Raw genomic sequence first — 20,859 nt, 5'->3', positions numbered from 1 at the left:
CCGGGGCGGGCTCAGTGCACAGATGTGTTCCGGGGGCGGGCTCATTTCACAGATGTGTGCCGGGGCGGGCTCAGTGCACAGATGTGTTCCGGGGGCGGGCTCAGTGCACAGATGTGCGCCGGGGGCGGGCTCAGTGCACAGATGTGCGCCGGGGGTTCAGTACAGAGATGTGCGCCGGGGCGGGCTCAGTGCACAGATGTGCGCCGGGGACGGGCTCAGTGCACAGATGTGTTCCGGGGGCGGGCTCAGTGCACAGATGTGCGCCGGGGGTTCAGTACAGAGATGTGTTCCGGGGGCGGGCTCAGTGCACAGATGTGCGCCGGGGGCGGGCTCAGTGCACAGATGTGTTCCGGGGGCGGGCTCAGTGCACAGATGTGTTCCGGGGGCGAGCTCAGTGCACAGATGTGCGCCGGGGGTTCAGTACAGAGATGTGTTCCGGGGGCGGGCTCAGTGCACAGATGTGTTCCGGGGGCGGGCTCAGTGCACAGATGTGTTCCGGGGGCGGGCTCAGTGCACAGATGTGCGCCGGGGGCGGGCTCAGTGCACAGATGTGCGCCGGGGGTTCAGTACAGAGATGTGCGCCGGGGGCGGGCGCAGTGCACAGATGTGTTCCGGGGGCGGGCTCAGTGCACAGATGTGCGCCGGGGGCGGGCTCAGTGCACAGATGTGCGCCGGGGGCGGGCTCAGTGCACAGATGTGTTCCGGGGGCGGGCTCAGTGCACAGATGTGTTCCGGGGGCGGGCTCAGTGCACAGATGTGCGCCGGGGGCGGGCTCAGTGCACAGATGTGCGCCGGGGGTTCAGTACAGAGATGTGCGCCGGGGCGGGCTCAGTGCACAGATGTGCGCCGGGGACGGGCTCAGTGCACAGATGTGTTCCGGGGGCGGGCTAAGTGCACAGATGTGCGCCGGGGGTTCAGTACAGAGATGTGTTCCGGGGGCGGGCTCAGTGCACAGATGTGCGCCGGGGGCGGGCTCAGTGCACAGATGTGTTCGGGGGGCGGGCTCAGTGCACAGATGTGTTCCGGGGGCGAGCTCAGTGCACAGATGTGCGCCGGGGGTTCAGTACAGAGATGTGTTCCGGGGGCGGGCTCAGTGCACAGATGTGCGCCGGGGCGGGCTCAGTGCACAGATGTGTTCCGGGGGCGGGCTCAGTGCACAGATGTGCGCCGGGGGCGGGCTCAGTGCACAGATGTGCGCCGGGGGCGGGCTCAGTGCACAGATGTGTTCCGGGGGCGGGCTCAGTGCACAGATGTGTTCCGGGGGCGGGATCAGTGCACAGATGTGCGCCGGGGGCGGGCTCAGTGCACAGATGTGCGCCGGGGGTTCAGTACAGAGACGTGCGCCGGGGCGGGCTCAGTGCACAGATGTGTTCCGGGGGCGGGCTCAGTGCACAGATGTGTTCCGGGGGCGGGCTCAGTGCACAGATGTGTTCCGGGGGCGGGCTCAGTGCACAGATGTGCGCCGGGGGCGGGCTCAGTGCACAGATGTGCGCCGGGGGTTCAGTACAGAGATGTGCGCAGGGGGCGGGCTCAGTGCACAGATGTGCGCCGGGGGTTCAGTACAGAGATATGCGCCGGGGGCTCAGTGCACTGCTACACACAGTACAGAGATAGGCATGGTTTCCTAGCACAATCAGGGAACCTGTGGTTAAAAAAATTGAATCCCCCCCCGTCTGTATGACAAGACTGGGGCTCCTGACAGGTTCCTTTTAGCATATGTTATAAAGTTTTATTGTATTATTGTGTTACATTATTTTTGTGTTGACTATTTTTTTTTTAGATAGATACATAGTTCCATAGGTTGACTAAATATCCAGGTCCATCACATTCAACCTTTCTCCACCAATTGTACATTTTGTCACTAATTTACAGTATCTATAACCTGCAATGTTTTGTGTACATTCCACAGTGTGACTGCTCTAACTGTAAAGAACCCTTTCCTATTTAGCTGCCGGAATCGCCTTTCTTCCACCCGTAATGAGGGCCCTCTGGTTCTTAGTACGGTCTTTGGAAGGAATAAGTCCTGTGCCGTCCTTTGTACTGACCACGCATATATTTATACATGTAATGAGATCCCCTCTGAGGTGTCTTTTTTCTAAGCTAAACAATCCCAACTTTTCCAGCCTCTCCTCATATGAGCGGCCTCCATCCCTTGTAATCATCTAGTTGCCCGTTGTTGAACGGATTCTAACTTCTGAATATCCTTTTTGAAATGTGGAGCCCAAAACTGGATCCCATATTCTAGATGTGGCCTTACCAGTGATCTATAAAGGGCTTACAATACGTTGGGATCACGGGATTTTCTCTCTCTTTTTATACACCCTAAAATCTTGTTTGCTTTTGCGGCTGCTGCCTGGCATTGAGTACTGCTGCTCAGCTTACTTGTAACCAGAATACCCAAGCTCTTCTCCTGTTCTGCAGTCCCGAGTATGGTCCCATTTACTGTATATGCAGCAATAGGATCACTCCGTCCCAGGTGCTTTACTGCACATTTATCTACATTAAATATCATCTGCCAAGTGTTTGCCCATTCAGACATCTTCTCCAGATCGTTTTGCAATACTGTGATATGAAGGTCAGATTATAATCTCCTACTCTACATAGTTTGGTGTTGTCAGCAAAGACTGACACTTTACCGCAGGTCAGTTTACAGCGGTCAGGAGATTTCTATTAATCCCATCCACTTTACTGGATCTGTAAGACGCTGCGTTTTTGACGCAGTGAAAATGCAGTGTCAAAACTAAAACTCACTGTGGACGCACAGCCTTATACATCAACAAGTTAAAATATAATGATAGCCCAAAGACAGTTTCCTATGTGGATAGTGTTGTATGACGGCCATATTTTTTAAACATTTATTGAGTTTAATGGGCGAGTCTGACCCCCAATAAAACAGATCACACTAGTGCATGCTTTTGGACACATGTTCTGTCCACAAAAACACGGATAAAACAAGTACATGAAAAATGAATGAATGAGACCTTACAGCTGACATTATACTCATCTGATTTTTCTAATAAAAAGTGATAAGTGAGTCTACCTGACCGCGCTGTTACTCCTCCCAATGCCTCATTCAGATGGCCGTTTTTTAGATATATACTTGTTCTGTCCTTGTTTTAGTACGGCTAGAGCTGGCCATTGTAGTCTATGGGGATGTTTGCATGTCTGTGGTTTGCGGATCAAGCAATAAAAAGTGAAGACGTCTGTTTTTGATCCGAGTCATGAATCCAATTTGCACAAGGATGCAAATACATCACTGCCCTCTAGTGGCTACAACTTGCATGTCATTAACTGTACAGTATAGGAGTTGGGATCAGATAAGTTTACATTTCATAACAGAATTTTAGTAAATACAAATGCGATCTCTATACATATATTTTGTCAGTGCAGCATCTACTTAAATCCTTTTTTTTTTTCATTAGGAAGCTCCATAGACGGCTTTTACAGACTCAGTCAATCTTCTCAAGCGTCTAAATTGTGCTCCAAAAACTGGGTGATGCCTCCTCATATGCTAACTTTCCCCAGATCCTGTATAGCAAAAAAAAAAGTGATAAATCTTCCTGGCAGATACAATAATTTGGCATCAATTGGGTTCATAGAGGTCTGTGGACACTCTAAGTAACCCTTTCTTGGTCTATTTTTCATTGGGTTGTTCATTAAGGTACATGAGGGTGTCGGGTAATGATGTATGAGTGCATCTTCTGTTACCACATTAAAACATATGGTAATAAACAGGGCAGAAAAAAAAATGCAAATCAGTATTTTTTTTGGAAAAACCATGACTACTTTGGACCACAAGGTGGCGACATTTCGCTCATCTATCTTCACACCACATGGAAGAACATTAAGATCAGGCAAAGTTCAATAACTCCAATGATTACATTTATATATATTTATTGTTCCTGCGCCTCTCTGATCCTGAGATATGGTCCCCTCTTCCCTGTATGTAAATCTAGTCTTGATATCAATGGGGTGTGGTCAAGTCTTCCGGTGGGTGTTTTCTTGAGGAACACGCCCCCTTAGGTAAGAAAGCTAGATTTACATACGAGTCAGCTACAAGTACAGTAAAGTAATACAGAAAAAGTATACTTAGATTCAAGCCTCTAATTGGCATTACAGGTAGAAATGCATTATATCACGCTGATTTGAATCCAATAAAGCTCATTATTCAAAGGATTATTCCTCCCTCCCCCTCAAAAAACAGATGGACCTTGCAGTGATCCCGAGTTGGGGGCAGTGGAACCCCAAGTTTCCAGAACCCCGTCCTGAATAGAGCAGAGTTGCACATGTTCGGCCTCCGCGCCATTCATTGTCTATGGGACTGCTGGAGAAAGCTGAGAACTGCACTCAGCTATCTCTGACGGTCTGATGGAAGATGAATGGAGCGGAGGCCGAACATATGCACCTCTGCTCTATTCAGGACAGGGTCCTGTGGTGGCCAGTCCTTGGCGTTCCAAAGTCCCAATCTTGTGATCGCTGGCGGTTGCAGCAGTCAGAACCCCAGCGATCAGCATGGATAGGTGATAACTTGTCTTCGGAATAACATTTTGTTGTTCAAGGGCAACAGTGTCATACTGAACCCATCTGAAGGGCAGCAAAAAAATTCAAAGGGGTAATGGGAGGAATACATCGGCAGAACCACCGTCATGACATTAATACATCCTCAGAACAAAGTTTTCAGTATTTGAGAAGGATTTGGAGAGTTTCTGGTCCAAAAAAAAATCTGTGTGCACATCTAAACTTATCCAAACTTACACCGAGTTATTGCAACAAAAACTCAACCAAATCCTCACACTGTGCTGCCTGCGCAATATTACTCTCCCGCGCTGCCCCTCTCATAATGTTTCCCCCACACGGCTCTTTTCCATAATATTCCATCACACTGCTTCACTCCATAATGCCCCCCCAGCCCCTCCCCATAATGCCCCCCCCCCACAGCCCCTCGCCATAATGTCACCCCCACATTGCCCCTCTGCGTAAGGTTCCCCTCACACTACTCTGCGAAATATCCCTCTCACACTGCCCATCTCCGTAGAGTCCCCCCACTCTACCCCTCTCTGTCATGTACCCCACACTGCCCCTCTCCAAAATATCTCCCACATTGACCCTCTACATACTGTGCCCCCTTCACAATTCCCCCAGTTGCCCCATAAGGTGCCCTCATAGAAGCCCCAGCCGCCATTCTCTCTCCTATTACAGTATATTTTATCTTAGTCTCTGGAGCACTTATTGTTTTTGGCCACGTCCTTGCCGTGCAAAGGGGTGCTGTGGCGATGGCGACAGCAGCATAAGGTATGCGCCGGTCCTGATGCCAAAGTGTTCAGCTGTGCTGGCAAATACGTGAAGACTTGAATACAGTGGAATATGGAAAGATGAGAACTGGAGTCTACAGGTTTTTTGCGAGCCACACAACATCTTTCAGCAGACCACATGCGGGTAGCGGGGCCTTTGTTGTGGAGTTCTCCTCTATGCCATAGGTTAAGGCAGAAATCTGAAACACATGGCCAGGTGTGGCCCCTGAGGTTGCATCATACAGCCCATAGGCACCAGAGCAGCCACGACAATCACGGTCTGGTACAGAGGGCCATCGATGCCAGCACTTCTTTTCAGTTGAATGTGCGTCCTTGGAGACCAGCACTATGTACCACAATACCAGCCACAAGCCAATCAAGGGCCGGCCGGCAGCTGACGTTGGCTTGCCCGTCGGTGTCATATGACGTTAATGTCATAAGCATTTCCAAAAAAAAAAAATTAATAAGATATAAAGTTAAAAAAAAAAATCACGTGCCTCCTATGCTCCTAGCCACATCTGTAGCAAAACTCAAGTTGGGATGTCAAAGGGATCATACTTCAAAACATAACTATATGAACAGGTTCAATCTGAAAATTTGTAATTCAGATCTGTTCAGCTTGTAGTCTAAAAGTGTAGAGTTTATGTTTCCTAAATAACCAATTCATGAGTTTTAGATATTATTATATTAATATTATGTTATGTTACAGCTTAGAAGTGGTAGAGGACAGAGGAGTATAGCTGGAGTGATGTAAAGCTGGAGAGCGGAGAAAGCCTTCTTACAGCCGAGATGTTGAGAATGAACAGGGGGAGACTGTGCAAGGTCTACTACTTCTCAGATGGCTCTTCTGCACACTATAAAAACAGGAACAACTTTATAAATGTATGCCATCACAAGAAAGATTTTGAAGTGGAGCAGAATGGCAATTAGCTCCTGGCAAATGTGTTTGTGATGATTTAGGTGGCATCGTGAAATGCCTTGCAGCTCGAGTAAGCCTCCAGAGGCCATATTCAGACCAAATCTTAACACCCATGCAACTTTTCAACTGGAGTGAGAAAAATATTCCTAACATCTAGTTACCCCATCACAGGGACTCAGCAATAAGGATTCAGGAGCTAAGGCAAGGTATGTGGCCCCGGTGTCTTCACCATCAGAAGTAATCCGGGTAACAGGGCAAGCTAGGGTACCCCTAGTGTTAGGGACATTAATGTAATTAATGTCACAACTCTGTTGGGTGTCTCAAGATCATGGGATCCTTCCCTGTCTCCAAATGCTAGAGGCGCACTAGCTCGCTGGGGCCACGTGTCTTGACTTAGCTCTCCCAGGGAAGAGAGGAGTAGCAGTGTACCATAATACACCAACCAGACTAAAAAGGTAATACAAACAGGGATAAAGGAAAATACCAATCATACAAATATACTCACAGAAACAACAGAGGTATTGTTATGATTCAGCTGTCGGGTGACTCGGGACCCAAGGGCTCCTTCATTGTCCATAACGCTAGAGTGCATAGTCACATGTTTGTTGGTATGTTGGTAGTAGTAGGTTAAACTGGAGCAGTGGGCAGCAACTAACAGAATGGTTTTTAACAGGGAAAAATGCAAAGAACTACATCTGGGCAATGAAAATGAAAAAAGCATATACAGAATGGGAGGAATAGGGCTAAGCAACAGCACATGTGAAAAAGACTTGGGTATACTAATAGATCATAAAATAAACATGAGTCAACAGTGTGATGCAGCAGCAAAAAGGCAAATGCAATTCTAGGATGTATTAACAGAAGCATACAGTCTAGATCACGTGAAGTCATTACAAGCATACAAGCCATCCCACCGCGACAAGGAGTACCCATCAGAACGGTCCTAACCTGTCTCTATTATTAAAACTTTACCATGTGTTGAACAATGTCAATGTGAATTAGGGCAGAGCTGGACAGGACCCGACTGAGACACCAATCCATGGGAAGCATAGGATAAGTGCGCATATTGAGTATTGAGTATTTGCTTGCAGAAATTGCGTTTTTTGCAGGCATTTTTTCATGTGCATTCAATGGGTCAAAAACGTAGGCAAAGACGCACAAAGAATTGACATGCTGCGGATTTAAACACATAGCAAATCCTGAAAGGAAAAATACTGATCACGTGCACAGCAATTCAGAATTCTCATTGACTTTGCTGGCATAAGGATTCCTTAGCGTTTTTGTGTCAATTCTGCACGGAAAAATGCTGCACAAACGCATCAAAGACGCACCGTGTGCACACAGCCTAATGCTCAAAAGAATGAACATATTCCTATGTGGAAACAGCTTGCCGTTCATATGTTCAGTCTTCTGTGCTTCTTTTAACCACTTCAGGTTTCCAAATAGTTATGAAGAAGAAGTGAACCAACCATTCTCCAGACATTTTTGTGCTCTGAAGATGCTTTTATACCTTACAATTCTAGGCGATCTGAGTAATTTTCTAGTGTTTTTGCTTGAAAAGCTCCTAGCGGTTTCTCCATTTCCAAATGGAATACATTTGGCAATGCCAGTAAAAAAAATGCCACAAAAATGCTGGAAAAACATTGAAAAAGTGCTCAAAAACCACCACCAACAAAAAACAACTAAAAAAGAAGATTCAGGGAAAAAAAACACCGTCGTTACCTGAATCAGCTTTCTCTTGATAAACTCAGTGGGTGCGCCCACCAGAAAAAACCTCACGTGCACCGTACGTACTCCAACACGTAGATCAAGATCAAAAGTCTTAACTTTCACTTTTAAATGTTACAAAGGTTCCTCGACCAAAAAAAAAAAATCACTTGAAATATTTGACATTTCTTTCCAGTAGTTATGTATTTGCCCTCCTGCACATTTACATCAGAACTAGGAACAAGCAATAAGCACATGTGAAACTGGAGACAAACACTCGTTATTTGTTTTTTTTGTAGTCAAAAGAAAAAAAAAAATCGGTTTCCAGCAGTGTCGGTGCGCCAATCTTCATTTGTTTTTGGTCTGTGTCCGGTTTTTGGTGAGTTTTTGATGCTGCGTTTATTTTTTTGTTATTCAACTGTGTTTATTGATTTTGAAGTTTTAATAAGGGGAGGAGTGAGGAGGGAAAGGTAAGGTTTTAGGAAAAAAAAAAGGGGAGGGGTACAATTAGGAGAAGGAAAGGGAAGGGAAATGGGGTGACAATAAAAACGAGAAAACTCCAAAGATACATTTCCATAGTTTTGCATAATAAATTAATGCAGCTGTAAACTGTATCTAACTTAAGTTTATATCATAAAAAACTGTAGGCACTTAATGACCAGTATAAAAAACAAAGTTATGTGTTGACCAGATCTATGAGAGTATTCCATCAGCCGTACCGTAGTGCAGATGTCGTTTATTATTTGAACAATAAAGTTCAGCATATCTGTGGTTTAAGCCGTAATAGGAATTGATTTCCATTTATCCCATTTCTTTGCGTGTTTCTTTAAGTTGTTATTGATAATAGCGAAGCGTAGTTCCAAAGAGTAGTGCGAAGAGATTTTCTCCAAAATGTCTGAAAACTTTGCACATCCAATGCCAGGGAATTCCTAACCACCAGGAAAATTTGTATAATAACAAACCTTTTCGAAGGGTCGAGCTCTTCAAGGTCAATAGAGAGAAGAGCGGCCTGTGGAGTTAGCAGGCAATGCCTCTTGAGAAGGGAGTCAATATATTTCGATAGATGCTGCACGTATTTGAAAAAAATACAATTTAGGCCGGTTTCACATTTGCGCTTTTGAGCGCAGCGACGGCCTGCGCACGGCCGCCGCTAAGCCCCGCCCCCTGCTGCGCCTCCGTTGGTAGCTCCGCCTACCGGCGCATGACGCTGCATGCGTCCTGCATCCCCTATCTTTATCACTGGGGTGCAGGCCGTGCGCAGTATGCGTTTGGCGGCGCATGCGTCCTTTTGATGATGCACCAAGCGCAACTAAACTACAGCAGGTTGCGTTTGGCGCTGGTCGGCGCACCGTCAAAAGGACGCATGCGCTGCCAAACGCATACTGCGCACGGCCTGCGCCCCCAGTGATAAAGATAGGGGATGCAGGACGCATGCAGCGTCATGCGCCGGAAGGCGGAGCAACCAGCGGAGGCGCGGCAGGGGGCGGGGCCTAGCGGCGGCCGTGCGCAGGCCATCGCTGCGCTCGAAAGCGCAAATGTGAAACCGGCCTAACCTATTTTACTTAATGGGTGCAGAATTATTGCAGCAAATCTGCAACATCAAAAACTCACCAAAAAATGCATAGCTTAGCCCAACAAAATATGTCAGTGTGCGGTTAGTGAAAAAACACAAGATACAAACACATACGTGTGACTGAGCCCTAACCAAACAATAGTATTCCCATCTCACACATTTATGGAATATTTACAGGATTTTCCCAAAAATATGTGGGTTCCAAAACTGGAACCTGCATGTTCCTTGAGAATAGAACCCTGTAGTTTGCTGCTGTCGGGTATAAGGTGTCCGTGTGCGCAGCTTTCTCCATTCATTTTCATGAGAACTCCAAAAAACCTCATCAGAACTGGACACAGTTTGAGGCTGGTTTCACACGTCTTGATATGCCGGTACCGGAGATATCAGTGTCCGTGTGTGTACTACGTGCGGCACACAGGTGGCAACCGTGTGCCGTATCAGTACCACAAGGGCGGCCGCCAGGGCTGGTGTTGAACGTGGCTTTCATCCATTCTCCTCTGCTCGCGCTGACCGCGGCAGAGCAGGGGAGAACAATGACAGCCGTGTTCAGCACCACCTGCAGGGGAGCAGCGCTTACAGTAGTGCTACTTCCCCGGTGGCCATCCGTGTACACTGAGGACATCAATGTGTGTTCTCCATGTGCACTTGTGGGGCCTGTTTTGTGGCCCGTGCGTCCGGGAGAAAACAGACAGGTCAGCGTGTTTTGCACACGGACACACGGTCCATGAAAACACGCTGACATGTGCATAGACCCATTTATTTGAATGGGTCTACGTGTGTCAGTGTCTCCTGTATGTGAGAAAACTGTCACATGTACCAGAGACACTGATGTGTGGAACTGGCCTTAGGCCGGTTTCACATTTGCGCTTCAGGACGCAGTGCCGGCCTGCGCACGGCCGCCGCTAAGCCCCGCCCCTGCCGCGCCTCCGCCGGTAGCTCCGCCTCCGGGCGCATGACGCTGCATGCATCTTGCGTCCCCTATCTTTATCACGGAGGACGCAGGCCGTGCGCAGTATGCGTTTGGCGGCGCCGGCGCCAAATTGCAACAGGTTGCGTTTGGCGCTGGTCGGCGCACCGTCAAAAGGACGCAGGCGCCACCAAATGCATACTGCGCACGGCCTGCGCCTCAGGCCTTAGGGAGCCTGCAGACATCCAGAAAACTCAGATTATTTTTTTTTAGAATTTCCACCAGATTTTCACCCGCGTGTCCATTTTTTACGCCTGTGTGTCGTCTGTCTGTGATCAGTTTGAACGACCTTAAAACGTGCATGATCAAAAATAGTTTATTCTACTTTTCCTCTGATTGTTCCACTCCTGATTTTGGCTTACAAATACTGATATAAAATACTGACCAAATACTGGATGTGTGATTGTGGTCTAAATAATAGAAAAAAGACGCACCCAGAACCATTGCAAAAATTTCGTCACAGCTGCCAGTGATGCGGCTACAAGAAATAGATTGCTCGCTTTGCCCAAGAATGTCTTAAAGACGCCCTATACCCTTATCATAATTTGCTGAGATTTTGCGATGTGTTTTTCCTCCGCAGGATTTTTGCAGATGTGCTTTACCAGTAAAAAAAAAAAAATCCAAAAATTTACAGCACTGAGTGCGGTTTTTAAATGCATTTTTTTTACTATATGACCAAAATGTCTGATGTTTCTGTATCACGATGTAAAGGAGGCCAGTCCGGCCCACCTGCACAGGTGTATGTGTGATCAGCAGTGTGCTTTGAGGTCACAGGTGTAGCCGCCCCTATACAGGTAGGAGACACCCGCCCGGTAGGGAGCTCCGGCAGTACCAGTCCTCCTCTCCAGCACCGTGCTCAGCTCTGCTGCCTCTGACACTACGGATCATTGCTCTTTCTGATTAGCCATGCATATCTGCATCCCTGTCACAGAAAACCTTGTGGACAACCTGGGTGGAAATTATGTGGTTAAGTATCAGAATTTCTGCTTTTACTTTTTTTTTTTTTAAACCTGTTTATCCTGAAAGCATTATCATATTTATAAACTCTATATTACAGAATTTTATTATAGGCATCTACTTGCCAAATACTTATGTTAAATTCACACTTGCTGCTTTTGTTTTTTTGCTTGGTAACTATTGTTTTGAATATATTAACATGTAGTAGAGAAATGCAATATTACTGAATCAGAAAGTGTTTTGTGGCTTTGTTGTACTTGCAGGTTGCTGTCTTTAACTTTCTATGTAGCTTTAAAAAACAAAACAAAAACAAAACAATGCAACTTTGAGTTTTCTGCACCAAAAACGCAGCAAAATCTGATAATGGCATTCTTGCAGTTACTCATTGCTTTCTATGGCTGAAAAACGCTGAACAAAGTGACATTGTGCAGTTTTAGTCCCTTAGGGTATGTTTCCACGTGCCGTATTACATCTGGATTTGCTGCGATTGAACGCTGCTTACAGCCGCAGCGTCCAGATGTTGCAGCATAGTGGAGGGCATTTTATGAAATCCCATCTTCACTATGCATGCAGGTGACACACCCAAAATTACGGACATGTGGTGCGTCTTTTTAGACCGCAGCATGTCTATTTATCTTGCGGAGACTCAATGTATATGATGCGGTGTGTTCAATGAACACATGCGGTATCACTGTGCGTAGAAAGGGGGGGGGCAGCGTTTTGGGCAGAGCGGGCACCGGCAATACACTGCATGGAAACATACCCTTAGTGACCACCAATACGTCTTTTAACTGACCTCACATCAGACAACCACGTTCCCCCGACTGGTGAAAATGCAGCACCTGTTCTTCGTACGCTATCGCCGACACCTTGCTGTATCCGCTCTTGTTTTGGCACCAACCATGGCTTTTTAACCCCTTAGAAGCTGCTGTCAATAGTAACTATGACATTTTAAATGGTTGACTGTGGGGGCTTCCTCTTTAAGCCCATCGGCACCCTGACATCATGATTGTGTGTTCCTGATGTTTGCCATGGCAATTCACAGGCAAATAATGGCCTTAGAGTTTGCCAGCTATAGGCACCTGTTCAGAAATTAGTGACATTTTAGATGGTAAAAATTAAATTTTCCCTTCCGGTCATGTTGCTTTGTATTCCTGAAAAGCAGCCGAATGGTTAATAAACTACCTGACTGAAGTTTGAATACCTTGAGGGGTGCTAATTTTTAAAAATTGTCTCGCTCTTGGTGATTTTACGACATATAGGTCTGCCAAAGTCACTTCTAAACTGAATAGGTCCCTGAAAAAGTACATTTGCTTGAAAAACTGCTGCTCCAATTATAAACCGTCTAACAAAATAAAAGGAGATTTTAAAAATGGTGCTGATGTAAAGCAGGCATGAGGGAAGTGTTGTTTAACCCCTTTCCGCTGATGTTGTACTCCCTACCTTTGATATGGGCTCTGGTGGTGAGCCCACATCTTTCCTGGCACATGTCAGCTGTTTTGAACAGCTGACTTGTGCCGGAACAAACGTGGGTGGAATCACGATCCACCCGCAGCTATTAACGCGTTAAATGCCGCTGTCAAACGCTGACAGCGGCATATTATATGTGCTTCCGGAAATCTGCCCACCGGTGACCTCTATCACGTGATTGCGCATCACTGATGGCTTGGCATGACAATCGGGGGGTCTCCTGAAGACCTCTATGGTTGTCAGTGCTGGATTGCTATGAGAGCCACCTGGTGGTCGGTGCTCATAGCAAGTCAGCAATTCTGCTACATAGAGGCGAACTGATCGCCTGTATGTAGTAGTGCCGATCGGGTTGTGGCAGCTTCTAGTCTCCCATGGAGACTATTGAAGCATGCCGAAAGTGTGTGTGTGTGGGGGGAATTAAAAATATAAGACTTCAATTAGCCTCATTCAGGATGAAACAATAAAAAAAATCACACTTTTTTTTGTCGCCACGACACTGCATCAAAATGCAATATTGGGCGGTCAAAAGATCGTATCTGCACCAAAATGGTATAATTTAATAACGACAGCTTGGCACACAATGATAGAATGATACTGGAAGGACAGTTCTAGCATTTAGTGAACCTAGAAAAAAGCCAAGCAAAAAATAAGTGTAGGATTGCACTTTTTTTGCAATTTCACCGCACTTGGAATTTTTTTCCTGTTTTCCAGTACACGACATGGTAAAGCCAATTGTGTCGTTCAAAAGTACAACTCGTCCCATAAAAAAACAAGCCCTCACCGCCATATTGACAGAAAAATAAGTTATCGCTCTGGGAAGAAGGGTAGCGAAAAGTGAAAAAGCGAAAATACCTCCAGGGGTTAATGACTATTTTATGTGGTATGACTGTCTGGATTAAAGGCATAATCATTCAAAGTTTGAAAATTGCTACTGTTTAGAATTTTTTTTCTTTTTTTTACAAATTTCTGATATTTTTATAAATAAGTCTCAATCAATTGGACCTGTTGAAGCGTTCCAGAGAATACCACATGAAGTGACAGTGGTCAGGTTTGAAAAACTTGGCCCAGTCACTAAAGGGTTAAGAAAACGCAGCAGTTTTCCAATTCGGTCAGGGAAATAAAAAAAAACAGCGTGTGCATGAGACTCGAGAAATCTCGTAGATTTTGCTGGGACTGTAAAACGTACCGTAGCTTAAAATTTAAAGAAAATGCAGAAAAAATGTGATGTGTGAACATGGCCTAGGACAAGCATATGTACTTATAATGTCCCTGTTAAAATCGACCTGCACTGCGACCAATGTTGCTCATTAAGGCTGCTCAGATGAGGATTTTTTTCCTTCCCCCCCCCCCCACAGGGGTCCGGGTGTCTGTGTGGAATAAAAGTCATCAGTCACTGGTCTCTTCCATTGTTTGCATAGGACAATATTAATTCTATGGGTGGAGCCCCAAAAACTGATCCCATACGGATCATCCATATTCCATTTTTTTTTTTTTTTTTTCTCTGTGGCATGTGATATTGGGTCGCCCTCCCAGGGCCGTGGGGTACTCTGTGCCGGGCCGGTATCAGCGGGATGTGTCACAGCAGCGGGGACCCGGTCCGTGGCCCTGGGCGCCCAAGTAATGGGGGAAATGTAATGGTTTGAATGAATAGTTCGTGACGCCACCTGTGGTGTTCGGCAAGTGAGATGTTGAGCCGACGCTGCATGCAGATGCTCTGGGGCTGGTGGTGTGTTGCAGCCGAGATGGTGGAGCTGTAGCCCCAGAGCAGTGTAGATGTCGGGGAAGAGGAGAGGCACAAGCGGTGTAGAAGCTGGTACCCAGATGTAGCGGTGCTGGGTGCATTGGCGCAAGAAGGAATGGAGGACACAAGAGCTTGTAGTTCCAAAGCTTTACTCAGTCTGTAGTACACACAGGTGCCTGCCTCCGTGCTGTGTCCTCCGGGTCAGGGACTCAACCTCCAGGTCAGATGGAATGCTCCCTTCCAACACTCCGCCAACATGTGCCTTTCTGAACGTCTCCTCTTATAGCGCCTTTAAGTGTGAAGTACTCCTAGTACTGAGTTACACTGGAGTGCCTCCTGACAGATGTTCCCAAGAACTCTGCTTGTACAGCAGACAGCTGTAGCCTGCTTCGGGGACTCCTTACTCCTGAGTCCCGGCTCACTATCAATGTTGCTGTTGTGCCCCCAAGTCTTAGATGGGAGTAGTGCATTTACAGCCCACTACTCCACCGGTGTCTGCTGTAGAACCATTAGTGTCCATACAACCTAGGGGACCAGGCACCGGCCTTGCGCGTAGAACTTCTAGGCAGGGTTCTTCCTCTAACCCACGTCCTCTGTTCCCTTTTACTCCTACATTCCGTACTAGTCTTTCCTTCTTATGGAAGATCAGGTTTCGGTTCAATGTCTTTCTCCTTCTTTCCTTTCCCGTTCCAGCAGACCCAGGTCACTGAGATCTGCTGCAGCACCTCCTTCCTCCATCCCTCTCTCAGGGATCTTCTGTCCTCACTCCTCTCTGAGTGACTCACTGACTGACTGACCTCTAATCCTAAACCCTCCCGCTCTTTTATGTATTCTAACTCCACCCGCCTCCCAGCACGTTTCGTGTTCCAAGCAGGGAACCACCAAAGGTGCTCTGCTACACTCCAAGCAGGGAGCCGCAATGTGGCTTTGCTGAACTACTGTGTTGTGTTGGAGTGTGGTCAGGAGCCTCCAACCTACCTGGATGGTGGGGTACCACACCTCTGTGGTGACTGAGCCTCAGGGGCGCCACAATTGCATGATACCAAACCGGAATGGATTTGGTAAGGCAGGATTCACACTAGTATGTTTTTCACAAAGTCCCACCGACTATTTTCCTGATGTAGGAGACTGTTTCTGTCTACTTTTACATATGTCACTGATGAAACATAAAATGTTTGATCTATACTTTGTATGAATACAGTATGTATTCAGAATCTTTCCAGTAGTTAGGACTCTAGGAGCCCAGTTGTTCTGATTAACATATCACATTTCCTGGATTTACCTTCTGACATTCTACCTAGCACTGTCGGATCACCGCAGTAATAGAAAGCTAGGGGCCCGTTTCACGTAGGGACGCACCAGCGATCCCGACAACGATACGACCTGGTAGGGATCGCTGTTACGTCGCCACATGGTCGCTAGTAAGCTGCCAAACAGGCAGGTCTCACCAGCGACGCAGCAACGATCCAGCAATCCGTATAACGACCTCGGCGGTCGTTGGGACCTTGTCACACAGCAGCTATTCTGACGATTCCCGCCTGCGTCCCTATGTCGCCAACGAGGTCGCTCGTCGGTGTCAAACAGTGATGCGCGCTGGCCAGCGGGACACCGACGATCAAAAAATGGTCCTGGACATTCGAGCACGATCAGCGATATCCAGCAGGAGGGCCTGTCGCCGCTATGTGTCACATGTAACGAGATCGCAGGCGAGGTCGCTGTTGCGTCACAAAATCGGTGACACTTTAGCGATCTCGCTATGTGAGACGGGGTCTTTAGTTCTAGTCAGATATCAGGACAGACTGAGTAGATGGGGAAACCTAAGAATATCTCTGGGTTTCTCACCTCTTCCAAGTGGTTGGGCAGGATCCTCCTGAACCTCGGTGTTTGTTTTCTGCTGTCACATTTTTTGATAGGTCGTTTCCTCATTCCAGGTCTCTAACGCTAAGATCTGGTGGTACTGTCTCTCTGATTCTCTCCTGTGACCACGTTCCTCAGATCTGTAGTTAATGGGGCTTTCCAGTATGAGGTCAATGACTCCTATTTGTTCTGCATCCTTTCTTGAGGGTGGTGTTATAACTTCTACAGTCTGAGGATACCACATATAAAACTGACCACAATCATCTGCCTAATGGGGAATGTTGATGCACGTGCTTTTACAGACAAGCCATAAATATCTGAGAGTCCTCCTCTTTTCATTATTAAAGGGGTATTCCCATCTCCAGGATCCTCTCATATGAAGTAGGTGTAATAATGGCAAATGCCTCCAGTATAGTTCTTCTGATTTATGTTGCTTATCCCATGTGCAGAGCACTGTCGTAGCTTGGGTATCCATGATTATGACCACTAACAGTTAATTGTCACTGAGTGGTTTTAACCATGGATATCTAAGCTACTGCATTGCTATGCACATTGGGTAATCGACATGGCTAATTAGAAGAACTATACTACATTTCTACTTGGAGATTTTATTGTTCGCATTCCTACTATGTGATAGGATCTTGGAGATAGGAATACCCCTTTTTAAAGACTTGTTTACTTTAGATGACCAGGAGTTGTAAACAATAATGGATGGAATACATGTTTGCCAGTTAGTGATCACTAAGTTTGTTTACACAGGCACTTATAATGAGCACAGAACAATTGGTAACTGATCATTCTATGCTCCTAAGCTCCCATTGTTCTCAGCAGCACATGATTTTTTTTTTTTTATTGACAAGTGACTAAAAGATTATTTCACCAAAAAAGAGTGTTTTGTTTGTTGGGTGATCAGCAGCCTGTTTACACTGCACGATTATTGAGAAGTGAGTGTTTTTGGGGGAATAGTCTTCAGTAATCGTGCTGTGTAAATACAGGCTTCACTGGCCCACCTCTTCCAACATGAGCAGTATTTGGCCCACTATGTACAGAATAAAGCAGTATTTCATCAGTAATTCAACAAACGACCCAGTACATTATTATACGGTAAATCTGTGAATAAGGGTGACCTAGGAATCTAAACTGAACTACATTTTGGCATTATGGAGCAGACGAGGTGACAAGTAATTTGTCATCGTGATGATTACTGACTGTACCGGATATTGTTATTAATGCACCTAATATTGTAACACTCTAATTTCAGCTATATTCTGTCTACCTGGAAGGTTTTATGTTTTTCAAAGCACGATACAGGGATCTCCATTACTGGGATGAACAGGTAGGTTCTAACTTTGCCCATAATAAGGCACCATTCCCACCACTATAGTGCACATGCGTGGAACATCCTTTTTTTTTTTTTTTTTTTTTTTTTTTTTTCCCCTCTTGTGAGAAGTACCCATTAAAGTTTACAGGCATGTTGGCAAAAACAAAATTATGATTTGGTTAGAGAAAAACAAAGTTGAGTGATGGGAGGGGGGGGGGCGCCTAAGAGGAGTGTTTATAACCAAAAATATTGGAACAAAAGATGTATCAAATCTGGTGCAAAGGAAAAGCATAGTAGTTGCCATCAATGACTGGTCTTCAGATGCCATTCAGAAAATGTAATAAGCGACATGACCCATGGGCTAATGCTCAACTTTCTATTCTGCCCCAGTTTTAATACAGACAAGGAAATTATCTGTTCACTGTTAAGTGTCTCAATTGATGCGACCCACCTGCCACTTCCCAGATTTTCCTGATGTCCAGGGAGGGGAATATGGCAATACCAGCTCTGCAGCTGATCTAGTAGACTCTGACACTACAGAGCTATAATTGACTGTGTGGCGCCACAGAGGTACTGCACCTCCTCCTGAGGTGTAGTACCCCACTCCTCAGGTAAGATTGGGACACCGGACCAGACTCCTGCACCCAGCACGGAAACCTTAGAACAGCAGGGCACCCTCTGTGACCCCTGCTTGGTTCATGAAGGGTGCTGGGAGGTGGGTGGAGCTTAGTTTGCACTAGAGGGGGCAAAGCTGACAGGAAGTGAGAGCAGATCCCCAGAGGGATGGAGTGAAAGGATGTATATGCAGCATCCTCCTGTGAGCTGGAGCTGCTGGAAAGGAAGAGCAAGATAGAAAAGTACGGAACGTGTGGAGGAGAGCTGGGGACTAGGGTTAGAGCAGAGCCCTTCCCTAAGTTAATGTGCCAAAGGCCGGGCGCCGGTATCCGAGGCTGTGTGAATACTAATGGTTCTACAGAAGAAACCGGAGGAATAGAAGTTGTGACCACTTTATTCCCACCTAAAACTCGACAACACAGTAGCAAAGTGTGTGAGCCAGGACATGATTGTAAGGAGTCCCTGAAGGAGGCTACAGCTGCCTGTCATGTGAGTGGAGTTCTGAGTAACAGCAAGAAAGAGGAACTTGAGTGTAATTCAGAACTACAAGTACTTCAGATTGGCGCTAGTAAGGAGACGTTCAGAAAAGGCACATATGGAAGGGAGTGCTGGAAGGGTGTACTCAATCTGCCTGGGAGTTGGCTGAGCCCCTCACCTGGAGGACACGGCACTGAAGCGGGCACCTGTCTATGCCAGAAATGTAAGTAAAGCTTTGGAACTACGTTCAGCTGTGTCTCTGCCTTCTTCCTGCGTCACCTTTCAGCACTGCTACATCTCTGTGCCTAAACACTACACAATCTACCTCAACTTCTACTACCACTGCCCTGGGACTACAGCTCTGCCTGTGGAGAGCTATTACACCTCTGCTGCATCATACCATCTGTCCTAGAGGATCTGCACTTCAGCGCTGGTCACCTCTGACCAGATACCACAGGTGACGTCACGAAATTTATCTACACAAACTTTATTAAACCTATTTTACGTGGACACCCAGGGCCACGGACCGGGTCACTGCCACCGCGACACATCTTCTTTAAGACACCGGCCTGCTACCAACTAAAACACCCCACTGCCCTGAGGGTGATCCATCTGCATGTTGGAGAGTAGGGTGAAAGTGTCCCCAAAGGAGACTTTGATGAAACGCCCAGTTGGACTGCAAGTGGAGATTTCACATACTGGGCTATAAAAGCAACTAATGTACAGCAACAAATATCTCTGCAAAGGAGTGACAGAGTAAAATGGGGGGGGGGGGGGAACAAAATCGGGAGCTCAGGAATTTTTACAAGGAATTTTTACTGAAATATTTTGAGCAAGTGACAGTCGTTTTTAGTAAAATGTTTGCTTTATGTTCAGTTGAAGGCTGTTTAAGAGCTTGTTCTTGCAACTTGATATGATCTGACACATGCACAGGTTTCAGTGCACTATGATGAACTGATAATACAGGTTTTTGCATCTTACAAGTATTTTGAGACACAACATTCTGTAATGTAGGGCAATATAATACATAAGCGTGGTGAGGGGGAGGTTTTTTTTTTTGGATTGAAGCAACATCCAAGGCTCTACACACCATAACGGTGCACAAGATGAGGATTCATGTGGACACTTCCTTGAGGAGAGGGTCCCCAATAAACTATCCCCATCCCTCTGAGCCAGAAGGCCACAGCGAGGGTCAGGGATCTTTGATGCTCTCCCTAGCTGAGGCCGGGGGAGAGCAGTTTTCGTGCTCCTAGTGTCTAACCACACTCTCACCCAAGTGAGGCTGGGAACCTTGTTTCGTGTTGGTTTCTCAGCCCAAAGCTGACTGGACCTTTGACCGAGTTTATAAAAATTCACCTTCCTGACCCAAAGGCCAGGAATAGGGGTAGGGTGCTGAAGAAGAATGAAAGGCTAGGTGCGGTGTGCTATGGAGTCTAAGACTTACCTGGGGTCTCACTCCAAGTAAGCTCAGACTCCCACCAGGGTGACCACTCCTGGGGCACATTGCACCATAAGCCCTCACTTACCCAGACTAGGGACTTCGATCCTGGGGGACCATGGTTTCCACCAGATGACTGTATGTATGAGCCACTGGGTGTACTTGCAAGTGCACCAATCCAGTGTGTATTGTGTATCAATGAACTAGGGTGGTAGGAGCAGGCCACCATTTCAGCATGTTGAGTAGTATATACATGCCTGAATACATGTGGGGGTTGCCTGTTTTAGGGAATTCCCACATGTATTCAGCCTGTCCAGCAGCTGCAAAGCATGCAGCTGAGGCGACAAAAACTAAATCTCCGAGCACGCCAAAATACCCGGAGACCACCGGAGCATTCTCGGGGAAACCTGAGTAACGAGTATACTCGCTCATCACTAATCCTGATCCATTCAACTTATGGGACATTCTTAAGATTCCCAGTTGCACACAGGACATTATCAATTCAATATTTTCCCATTCGGTCTAT

The 20,859-nt window shown here is 46.6% G+C and overlaps 1 protein-coding gene across 2 annotated transcripts in view; it reads left to right on the top strand.

Moving 5' to 3' along the window:
- The first annotated feature begins 11,217 nt into the window (after positions 1–11,217).
- Positions 11,218–20,859, top strand: part of SNX31 (sorting nexin 31) — a 74,278-nt gene continuing 64,636 nt past the window's right edge. Inside the window, exons 1-2 of one of the 2 annotated variants that reach the window (XM_073550441.1) lie at positions 11,223–11,423; positions 17,744–17,818. In XM_073550441.1, the coding sequence (XP_073406542.1) occupies positions 11,364–11,423; positions 17,744–17,818 (135 nt within the window). In that variant the 5' untranslated portion in view covers positions 11,223–11,363. Of the gene's footprint in view, positions 11,424–17,743; positions 17,819–20,859 lie in introns of both variants that reach the window. The other variant, XM_073550442.1, reaches the window with a different exon arrangement.

Source organism: Dendrobates tinctorius, unplaced genomic scaffold (genome assembly GCF_039654945.1).
Source record: "Dendrobates tinctorius isolate UK_male_01 unplaced genomic scaffold, ASM3965494v1 ptg000165l, whole genome shotgun sequence".
Classification (NCBI taxonomy): domain Eukaryota; kingdom Metazoa; phylum Chordata; class Amphibia; order Anura; family Dendrobatidae; genus Dendrobates; species Dendrobates tinctorius.
Note: the sequence above shows the minus strand (reverse complement) of the source record. Positions and strands in the feature narration are given on the sequence as shown.